General features: G+C 34.0%; 1 protein-coding gene across 1 annotated transcript in view; it reads right to left on the reverse strand.

The window, feature by feature from the left end:
- Window positions 1–1,113: 1,113 nt before the first annotated feature.
- LOC109967303 (diacylglycerol O-acyltransferase 1-like) overlaps window positions 1,114–12,695 on the reverse strand; it is a 16,329-nt gene continuing 4,747 nt past the window's right edge. Inside the window, 14 exon segments of the mRNA XM_020612777.1 lie at window positions 1,114–2,065; window positions 2,466–2,528; window positions 2,683–2,770; window positions 3,482–3,547; window positions 3,971–4,083; window positions 4,547–4,591; window positions 4,679–4,720; window positions 4,947–4,985; window positions 7,156–7,183; window positions 7,185–7,254; window positions 7,382–7,450; window positions 7,779–7,907; window positions 9,172–9,277; window positions 10,519–10,571. Coding sequence (XP_020468433.1) covers window positions 1,916–2,065; window positions 2,466–2,528; window positions 2,683–2,770; window positions 3,482–3,547; window positions 3,971–4,083; window positions 4,547–4,591; window positions 4,679–4,720; window positions 4,947–4,985; window positions 7,156–7,183; window positions 7,185–7,254; window positions 7,382–7,450; window positions 7,779–7,907; window positions 9,172–9,277; window positions 10,519–10,571 — 1,061 coding nt within the window. The 3' untranslated portion in view covers window positions 1,114–1,915.

The raw sequence follows: 12,695 nt of genomic DNA on the forward strand, positions 1-12,695 counted from the left end.
ACTGGAAATAATTGGTGGCTGAATATTGTAACAAACCAATTAAACTTCCAAGAGCTCTGCTAAAAATGTTCATGGTAGATTTAATGAAAAACTCAAAAGCACAATGAAAGATAAACACTGTTATTCATTGGGTTTTACAAACATTTCTACCTGTTGCTAATATACTGTCCAGTTCTCCTTTAGGTTTGGGTCATAAGCTGTGGTTGTCTCACAAAGTTGTAACCCACGTACCTGTGTGTGAGTTCAGGGAATCCCCTTCTCTGCTTATTGGAAGTGGAAGGACTATAGCAGAAATCACTAAAATATCTGAGCTGACGCACTAGTTTGAAGAATACATGGCCCAGACAGTGTGGTCTCCTCCTGCCCGAAAGCTTGTGCTGATCAGCTGGCCCCCATCTTCATACTTATCTTCAACAGGTCAATGGAGCTATGTGAAGTTCCCTCTTGCTTTAAATGCTCCACCATCATCCCAGTTCCCAAGAAATCCTCCATCAGTGGACTGAGTGGCTACAGAGCTGTCGCCCTGACACCTGTAGTTATAAAGTCCTTTGAGAGACTGGTGTTGGCCCACCTGAAGGGCATCACAGGCCCACTGTTGGGCCCCCTGCAATTTGCCTACAGGCAAACAAGTCAGTGGATGCTCAACAGGTCAATGGAGCTATGTGAAGTTCCCTCTTGCTTTAAATGCTCCACCATCATCCCAGTTCCCAAGAAATCCTCCATCAGTGGACTGAGTGGCTACAGAGCTGTCGCCCTGACACCTGTAGTTATAAAGTCCTTTGAGAGACTGGTGTTGGCCCACCTGAAGGGCATCACAGGCCCACTGTTGGGCCCCTTGCAATTTGCCTACAGGCAAACAAGTCAGTGGATGCTGCATTTAACATAGCACTGCATTACATCCTGCAACACCTCGACTCCCCAGGGACATACAGTATGCATGGGTCCCCTTCACTTTCAAGAACAAGTCCTGTATGTTTCAAGTACAGATGTGATCTTTCAATTTCAGTCAATACTTACCCTTATCGAATTTGAAATGTTTACACACATGAAAATATTAATAATAATCAAATGTATCACTAATACAGATAGGAAGCAAAACTCTGATAACAAGCCTTAAATTGAACTCTTGTATTTATTTTCAGATGCACACATTGTGTTTAGATACATCATTAGACATTATTTGGAAACAGCCCAGTGAGACAGGAGAATGGCAAACAAATTCAATGATTTTGCATACAGTCGACTACTAACCGTAGTCACAGTGATGCTGGCCTTTTCCTGTATGTTTTGCAGTATCAAATTTAAAAAAATGTATACATTAAACTGGCCCAAAATGGCCATCAAATGTAAAAAAAAAAAAATCACCTGAGTAACACCCTGCAATAGTGTGACATTCCTCGCTAAGTTGCTGTACAGTAGTGACTCAATGTCCACTTGAAATATCAAAATATCTTCCTCAGTAAGCAATTCTTAAATTTCCTTGCAGGAAGACACAATAACCAGGGTGTCCAATGTAAACATGCTATCGCAACAGATGCCCAACTCACCCTACCACGTAGAGCACAGTATCTGTTACCTGCACTGTGGACTAGTGGTGCTTAGGTGTTTGTTTTCACAAAATAGAAAAGGGAGAAGTAAAAAAAACATAGTGTGTGTGTGTGTGTGTGTGTAAATGTCTTTATTACATTGTGCAGACCAGTTTTTTTTTTTTTCATGCCAATGTTGTAAGGACATTTTATTGTTGTGAGGATATTTCAGCCAGGCCTCACGATTTCAAAGGGCTTTTTTGAAGGTTACGTACAGGACAGGTTAGAATCATGTTTAGTTTGGGGTCAGAGTAGTGGGGCTTGGGAATACATTACGTCAATGAATGTCCTGACAACTATAGTAAGACATGTGCGCATGCGTGTTCGCTTCAGTCAGCCTCCTGTCTGTAGTGTAGGACGTAGTAGTCATGGACATACATCAGGACGGCAAACGGCTGACCAATGATGATGGATATCCACACTGCAGCATTGCCATAGTTACCGCACAGGAAGTGTCCAACAAACCAGGCTAATGGAAGCTGATGAGTCAATAAAAAAAGGTAATTAAACAAGAATAGTGGGCGGTTGTGTTTTCTAATGATTAATTACAGAATCAATTTTCCGTGTGTATTGTTCCCTGATTTGTGCGTTGTGTGACTCAGCACGCTATAATGAATATCAAACTAACAAGTGTCAGCAAAGAATAAGAGGCACTTACTGCTTTTTGTCCCACCATATTTGCATTGATTTGTCAAATATGCCGTTATGCTAATGAGGGTCATTCGTTAAGTTAATGATACTGGAGACAAGGCCAAACACTGAGAAGACCTCCAAAAGGAACTTAATTTGAATTTAATATTAACTTTGTGTATGATGAGGCTGCACAAGTAAACTAATTCCAGCCTACCTTTACCAGCTTTTAATCTTTTAAAGTCTCACCTGTGCCATCATGCCCGTGAAAGCCCAAAGTCTGAACATCCTGAGAGGAACACTCACTAGGTACTGGCACAGAAACAGACAGGGAAACAACAATCACCATATCAAATAACTTGTGCTCTCTGACAGAGGATTAACAGTTTTGAAGACAGTGAAGACCTTAAGTACCATGTCCTGTATCACACACAGCAGATAAAGTCATATTGGTCTCAGTTCTTACCTCATGGAAAAACGCTGACAAAAAGAAGACAGCTGATTGGCTGACTATTTTACTAAATCCTCTCCTCAGCAGTGGCTTGTAAAAGTGGCTACAAGATAGAAAAACAAATGTTGAAATAACTGGATGGACAGAGAGATGATTCAGGGATCGGACATTTACTGTAAATCAAATGCTTGATGATAAAGATTTCACTTATTTTTCTTAAGCCCTTTATATAACCTCTTTGCATTTGCTCCTGATGCTACGTCAGTGTACATGGAGCTGGCAAATAATACGGCACTACTGCCGCTTAAGCTTTATTTATTGCTCTGCGTTGAACCTACGCTGAGAATTTATACTTGCGCCTGATGTATCTGCCTTGCTCTGCAATCACACTGCCAAAATGCTAGTTAGCAGAGGGGTTTCTATACCAGTGTACTGCGTTTCTTGGCCACTTCGCAGATGTTGAACAGCAGATACTTCTACTGAAATTACTGCGATGCAGCTAAGAGAGGAGATGTTCTGTACAGCCATTGAACCAGGGGGATTCTCCGTGCTTGTCCGGCCACTGAAGGACATGAACAAGGAAATGTGATGCAACTGGTCACATTTGTTGTTGTCAGACTACGGCTTAGGCTACGAGGCTATGTGTTACGTACCTATGGTGTAGATTCAACGCAGGACCATAAATCAAGCTTCACTCTCACCAAGCCAGACAAATCAGTGTGCATTGTTCAGTCTGTCTCTCTGCTTCAAACCTGCTGCTGTCCCGTGTTCAGTTCTTTGAATTTCACTCCCTCTCAGTGTGTTAGTAACTTACCGCAGACACCACTTGTGTACAGGGATGTTCCAGTTCTGCCAGAAATATGTCACCGTCTCAGCGTTCCTGAAATAAGAGTCAGCAAATAGAGAGTTAAAGCATTATAGGGTTTAAATAATACATCTAGGGCAGTATCTTCATTATTTATGAAAAAGTTTAGAATTTTACTGTCAGGCAGGAAAAACTAATTATCCTACAGCACACTGAGTGACTATTATCAGCAAAGGTACAATGTACAAAGTGATTTGTCAAAAATGTAATGCCTAGACTCTGTATAAGCATGTTTGATTCAAAACTTTTACAGAACACTATAAAAGTTGTTTCCAAGTCCTTTGTTCTCTCCATCCCTTCCAGGCACACACATGCAAATACCAGTTTGTGTTGCAACTCTGAGCTGTACAGACTCAGTCATCAATCAACTTCATCACTGTACACCAAACCTCATAAAACCCATAAACAACACTGACACCAACTCATGCACAAACTTACCACCAGTCCTTGTAAAACTGTCTATCCCCAAAGCACAGCAGCTCAGCTGTGAAGTTCATAGATGAGTGGAAGAACCAGTAGAAAAACATCAGCCACAGCAAGTGATTGGGGACCTGTAGAGACAGATTGAAGACCAACATGAACAAGAATAAAATATATACTGTTGCAAAAAGAGACATTTATGAATCCAAACAAACTGAAAGCAACAGTTTCTGCAAAGTCAATATGAGTTATATACTATATACAGGACAGTTACTGTATGCACGTGGCAATGTGTGATCTGTGTGTGGTTCAGTAAATTATGTCAGTGTATGTGCAACTGTAACATTTTGGAAAGCAATGATTCATAAATGTTAATGCTAAGCTAATAAAAGTGAGTGTCATTCTAATAATACATTTATTAGCTATAATAGTGATATACTCTATGTATGAGATATACTGCAAGTCCAAAACACTTCCATATTCAAATGCATGGCCAGCCCTTGCTTGTTATCTTGCTTGAAATAACTTCCATAATGCTATTTCATGCCATAGTAAGTTGGTCATCAGGGTTTTTTTTTTTTTTTTTTAACTCACAGCTAATCGCAGGAGTCTCTCAGTCATCCTGGATAGATCCATGTCCTACAGCAGAGGAGAGACCCACAGATTAACAAATGATGCACAGCAGCACTTTGAATTTGAAAACAACATGACATACATCTTCCTCACCTCTAGTGGCTTCATGGAGCTTTGAATGATAGGAATCATCCACTCAAAGAGAGAAAGAAAATTTAAAAACAATGTTAAGTCTTTTTCAACAACAGCATTTCTTGTAGTCAGAGAAATACAATCAGATAAAGCCACAACATGTTTGATTGCCATCACAGCCTAGACTGCATCTCAGGAATGTTTTAGTATTGATACAAATGGTTCAATTAAAATAAAAAAGAATATACGTCACCATTCTTCAGTTTTGGTTTACACCATAGCACTGTACCTGTTGAGTGAGACCAACTAACAGCTGGGTGAAGAACAGCTGTTGAAAGACAGACATTGATAAAGTGAGTGGATTTTTTTTAGAACTTACTGCATGTGTGTGTGTGTATATATATATATATATATATATATATATATATATATATATATATATATATATATATATATATATATATATATATATATATATATATATATATATATATATATATATATATATATATATATATATATATATATATATATATATATATATATATATATATATATATATATATATATATATATATATATATATATATATATATATATATATATATATATATATATATATATATATATATATATATATATATATATATATATATATATATATATATATATATATATATATATATATATATATATATATATATATATATATATATATATATATATATATATATATATATATATATATATATATATATATATATATATATATATATATATATATATATATATATATATATATATATATATATATATATATATATATATATATATATATATATATATATATATATATATATATATATATATATATATATATATATATATATATATATATATATATATATATATATATATATATATATATATATATATATATATATATATATATATATATATATATATATATATATATATATATATATATATATATATATATATATATATATATATATATATATATATATATATATATATATATATATATATATATATATATATATATATATATATATATATATATATATATATATATATATATATATATATATATATATATATATATATATATATATATATATATATATATATATATATATATATATATATATATATATATATATATATATATATATATATATATATATATATATATATATATATATATATATATATATATATATATATATATATATATATATATATATATATATATATATATATATATATATATATATATATATATATATATATATATATATATATATATATATATATATATATATATATATATATATATATATATATATATATATATATATATATATATATATATATATATATATATATATATATATATATATATATATATATATATATATATATATATATATATATATATATATATATATATATATATATATATATATATATATATATATATATATATATATATATATATATATATATATATATATATATATATATATATATATATATATATATATATATATATATATATATATATATATATATATATATATATATATATATATATATATATATATATATATATATATATATATATATATATATATATATATATATATATATATATATATATATATATATATATATATATATATATATATATATATATATATATATATATATATATATATATATATATATATATATATATATATATATATATATATATATATATATATATATATATATATATATATATATATATATATATATATATATATATATATATATATATATATATATATATATATATATATATATATATATATATATATATATATATATATATATATATATATATATATATATATATATATATATATATATATATATATATATATATATATATATATATATATATATATATATATATATATATATATATATATATATATATATATATATATATATATATATATATATATATATATATATACACATGTATATGTGTGTGTGTGTGTGATGCCAGGATGCCTTTGTAAAAGAGGTTTCTAACCTCATCCAGATATTATGTTAAACAAATAAATAAAATAAACAGAGCACCACTGGAGAGATCTAAGTAATTCTACTATGCTGTTTGGAACAGACGTGGTTTACATGTCTGATTATCTAACTGTTTGTTTCCTTGCCCTAGTTTGCGGTCACCATGTTCCAAAAGCTCAGCAATATGGTTCAGTTGGTGGCAAAAACTGCAAAAATAAGACCCAGTGCTTTCCTTCAATACACAAACTTACTTTTAAATGAATTAATCACCCTCTTTACAATCTCTTGCATTAAGTGTTTAACTCTAAATAGCTGGTCTGGTGTACCTCATTTATGACAATATTTCTAAGAATTTAGATTGATCGTTATCCCCTTCTGACCGTGGTTCTGACATATTTCCTCACCATCTCAAACAGTCTCCTCAGCAGGAATGCGAATCTTGGGAGAGCGAGGAAAGTTGAGCTCATAGCACAGAGTCGGAGCAAAGACAAAGTAGTACATGTCTACAGAGACAGAGCAGAGGTCATTTAAGCAAAATGTGGCAAACTGAAACATCTGAAACAGATGTTACACAATAAAACCATGATCAGTTAGGTTTCAGCCAAATACTACAAAGATAAATTTGAGTACCTCTGATGGTGAGGTTTCCAGGATAACACACCTTATGGTCACCTCCATCTAAGTGCTGTCCTGCAGGACCTGTAAGTAGAATTAATGTGTGTATAATGTGTTCTGTTTCATGGGTCATGATGTAAAAGTGGAGAAAAAATAATGACCATGAAGATGTAATATGACACCAAACAAGGCACAATGCTGGTCAAACTTTCTTTTACTTTTAATAACTGCAGTATCAAGAGTTTGCCATTAGATGTCACTGTAGCAGCATAAGCAAGGAACTGAAGTTATCTCTTGGTGCAGGATTAGGTCACTTTTGCACAAATTCATTCACAGAAACTGACAGTGGAAACATTTTTAGTTTCTTTTGTTGTCCTGCCAAACCGTGCATGCGTGTGTGTTTATGACTCACAAGACAGAGATCGAGCTAGTTTCTTGGCCTTGACAGTGCTCAGCTCTCTGCACCACAGGTTGACATCCTTATAGGAATACAGCTTTAGGAAGAGAATGGTGTATGTGCCAAGTACGAACACACCACCAACTGACAGAGAGAAAAAACACAGTTTACAATGACTTGCATTCTTTTTCTGGAGACTCACCTGAACCTTAACTATAACTACAACACAAAGGCAGAGCTTAGGTACTACAGGAGCCAGTTTTTAACCCTTGGTCCTATTTGAGCACCTGTTATTAAAAGAATCTGAAAAAAGTTATTGTCCTCCATATTTTATTGGTTGCTCTCTGTCAGATGTTTCATCAGGAACATCTGTAAGCTTTTAATATTTGGTTGGTTGGATGATAGAGTTTTCTGATTAAGACAAGAACAACACTGCTCACCAGGTTAATACCTTGAATACTGGTTGCTTAGGCAGACTTGCAGCAGACACTGGCACATCAGAGGGCAGCAAAACCAGTGGAAACAATAAAATAATGGCAGTAGACAGTCGGGTTTTCCCACAGTACAACATTCCTCTAAGGAAATTCAATACAATTTGATATTAGGTTTGATATCAGAGCCTTGCACTCTGCTCCATGGCTGAAAACAGGCTGCATAAGGAATGTTCAGTACATGTAATAGCTCCCCACACACACACACACACACACACACACACACACACCTGCCCTCAGTCTACGACCTTCCTGTGTGAACAGCAGTGCACAGAGGAGAACAGACAAACAGATGGACTGACTCCTTTGCTCCTTCATCTCCCAGTGAGAAAACAGAGGCGAGGCAAGGAGAAGAGAGGAAAATATATCAAAATGGGAGAGGACTATGAATTAAAAGGGGGATTTTTGGGACTAAATTAACACCAATTATGTGTATAATGTGGTGTACAGTATTGCAAAAGTATCACAAGTGAACTATATAGCTTGTGTATGATGGCCATGTAACCTGACACAGACACAAGGTGACCATTCGACAACCAGGTACTGCAAACCACACCTGTGTAGGCATCTCTCCTCTCCTCTCCCTTTTCCTTTCCTCTCAGCCAGCTGGAAATCCTCCAGTCATGACCAAGTGGTCCATTACCACTAACTGACTCCGGTTATGACTCTGTATATGAAATGTCTTTTACTGGTCGACTTACTGGTTGACTGTTTCTCTGAATGGACAAGTATATGAATATCCTCTTAATCTTCAGTACATTATTTTCCATTTTATATACACGGCTATATTGATAGCTACCAAGGAGCAGGTACAGTGAGACTTGGCTGCATAATAAATGCCTCTACATCAGTCAGCTATATGTCTATGTATAATAGTTAGCAGCAAGGCTGCAGAGATGCCATTTAATAACTGTTACCTGGGGTCATGGAGGGGACCAACAGGACCACTGCAGCAGGGAATGTTAGCATGATTGCCAGGTTAATGCAATGGATCAGAAATCCCACAGATTCACTGAATGAACCCTGGTCAGAAAGAGAGAGTCAAAGATAGACAGCAGGAAAAAAAAAAAAATTTAAAACAAGCCATCATGACTACCTTTCTCTATTTGGGTCTCAGTTTTTAAACTTGATTAATTTGTTGTTAAGATTATTCTAAAACACCTAGAAGCAGTGCTGGATGAAGTACTCAGGTTGTTTACTGAAGTAAAAGTAGCAATACCACAGTGTAAAAACACTATTATAAGTTCAAGTCCTACATTCAAAATGTTACTTAGGGCAAAGCAAGTTTATTTCTATACTACATTTTCATACACAATGGCAATTCAAAGTGATTAACACAATGCACATAGATGGAAAAAACTCAAAATGCTAATATAGATCAAACATTAGAATGTAAATTAGATAAAACATTAAAAATTACTTAAAAGCAACAATTACATGACAGTACAACTTGTGGATTCTCACTGTTCTGTTATATCTGTATCTACGTATATCTGTTATTTTGTACCCCCTTTACTTCAGTCTTCCCAAGACAAACTTCTGAGTACAAACACATTAGCATCAAAGCTACTTAAAGTACTACAATTGAAAGTAGCCATTCTGCAGAACAGCACATTGCACATCAATGTATATCATATTATTGGACTATAATTATAAACATAAATTGAAGTCCTTTACATGCTGCTGGGTAGCTTGTGAATTTCTCACCAGGAATCAATAAAGTCTAATGATTATACTGTGTTTAGTTTTAGTCATCTTATTCAGAAAAGTAACTGGTAACTAATAATGGTTATCAAATAAATGTAGTGAGTAGAAAATACTATTTTCTTTCTCTAAAATGTAGTGAAGTTGAAGTATGAAGTAGCAGAAAATGAAAATACTCAAGTTGAGATACTGTATCTCAAAATTGTACAGTACTTGAGTATATGTATAGAATTACTTTCCAACTCTGTTGAGAAGAATACAGGAGGCAAATATGAGACATTTAAATCTTTGTTAACTGAAATTTTGGACAGATCACATTATGGTGACCTCGTAAAGTTTCAAAGGCTCAGAATGTTCCATGTTCATGCCAAACATACAGAGCATAACAAAGTATGGTGAAACTAAATTCCCTGTTTTACCATTTAACATGTGCAGATGCACTCGGGGAGGGGAAGCTAGTCAGTCAGTTTTAGAAAAATAATCCCTCCTGGGCGTTTTGAAGAGCTCTGATTTCGACAGCTCGGTTAAAATCCACAGAGCTCTGATGTTTTTCCACTCACCTTTGACAGCTGCCTTTCTGTGTAAAGAGCCACCAGAATGAACACATTGGACACTGTCAAAACACAATGAGCATCACGTCAGTTGATCTAATGAAGTCCACATTACATTGTTTTCCTTAGAGGCCCTCTTCTGAAGGGCTCCAGCAGGACGACAGTACAGTATACATCCCAGAATAGGAAACATCTGTGTGAGTCTTTACTTCAGTCTAATAATACATTACATATAAACTAATAATGTCTAAAAGTAAACATTAGTTTAAAATTGTTGTGTGCTAAATCATGACATTAAAGTAAAACAGTAGCAAGCCACTCTGCTGGTAGAAAACAGTTGAGACAGGAGATGTATTGTAAGAGCCAACTGTTCATTTCCTCAGACAGCTGTGATTACAATAATATTATCCTGCATGTTTTCTCTACCTGATAGCTACTGATATTTAATGACTGCTACTGAACGTCATAAAATAAATGGGGGGCAACTGTTCAAAAATCTGGTTCTCCCTAATCCTGAAGGGCAAATCATGTCAGAACAAAGAGAGCAACGTTCTTAAAAATCATATCAAGAAGTACAGTATCTAATAATCCTCAGAATCAAATGGGTGCTGTAGTGAATGTGGGTGAATTTTCAGGAAAAGTGATAAAAGAGAACTTTCTTTGTATCAAACAGCTACAACAACACCCACATTTTAGAAAAGTCTGGCTAGTATTCAATCAAAACAAGTTTGACTTCAAGTAAGTTTCTCGTTTCGTCTGTACACACTCTATTATACATTCACTTAGCAATAACCCTAATTCCGTGAGGTGCAAATTAGACTACACTGAATGTAGATTTATTTTTCTTTTTATTTTGTGGCACTGTCAGTTTAAACTGAATGGTAACTCAGTGCTGAATGAACTTTAGCAATCCCATGGTATGCCGATTGCTCATTACCCTGTAAATTGCCAGACATTTTGGTTAGTGGGTCTTATCATCCTCTCTTCAGTGCAGCTGTTCATCAGCACTGCCATTCCAAATTCATTTAATAGTTCAGTCACGTGCTTGGTTTTCACTTCATGATATACTTTGTACTATGAAGAGACAAGAGGGGTTTAAAAAAGGAACAAACACCTCATGGGCACAACTCATATTTATGTGCCCATAACAACATTTAACAAGCTAATTATGCATAAGTGACCCTATTTTACTCAACCTGTCATAATTAGCAGTTAGTTATTTGAAGCAAGCATACTTCACCAGATTTCTGCAAAAATGTTCGTTATAGTTGCATGAGATTCTGTATTTATGCAAATGTTAGTTATCTTACCCTTAAAAGCACATGTACAAAGTAAACAATGTGCAATTCCCAAACACCAACAAGGCACATTTTCAGAGAACATGCAAATTACAGAATTATTTAACATTAGATGCTAAAAAAAGAGACCAAGACCAAATGAAATCAAAGACAGTGGTCCAAATCTTGTTAAATTAATGGAAGGTGTGGTTCAAACTCAACTACTGCATCTGAAGAGCAGAGACTAGAAGACCTGCATAGGATGCTACTGCTTATAAGACTTTTCTTTCTCTCTTTTGGAACCAGGCCTGTTCAGCATCTTAAACAAAGAGCAACTATTAAGGGCACTCATGCATCAAACTGAGACAAACACGGCCATTTAGCACCTGTTAGATGCACACACATCTTTCATTGAGTATCCACACAGTGGCTTTTGGGAGAAATTTAGAAGCAACATACTTATTACGTAGTGAAATACTTTACTTTAGTCTAAAATCCATTTAATTTTACCATTCACCAGTTGCCTTAATGTAAAACTTTCTAGGCTGCTGTTCCAAAGTTTGCCCACTTTGCTAAAAGGCCAAGTAACACTAGTCATTTACTGTGTGTTGGGGTGTGTGTGTTGCTGCAGTGGCTCTAGAGGTACTAAATGCACTGTGGGAATGAGATGCTTTACTGTGCATGCCACTGTAAACAGACTCCCATTCACACCTGTCTCTCACTCGTCATCAGTGCAGTCATTTCCCTGTCTCTTTCCTTGCCCTCTGTTAATGCATCACTTTTCCACCAGCTCTCTCTACCTTCCCCACTGCTTTATTCTCCATCGCTTCCAACTTCTCTCACTCTTCTCATTGCTGCATTGCTGCCCTCTCCCCCAACCCTCACTACTAGCATTCACACACTTTATTT

Source organism: Monopterus albus, unplaced genomic scaffold (assembly GCF_001952655.1).
Source record: "Monopterus albus unplaced genomic scaffold, M_albus_1.0 scaffold127.1, whole genome shotgun sequence".
NCBI lineage: Eukaryota > Metazoa > Chordata > Actinopteri > Synbranchiformes > Synbranchidae > Monopterus > Monopterus albus.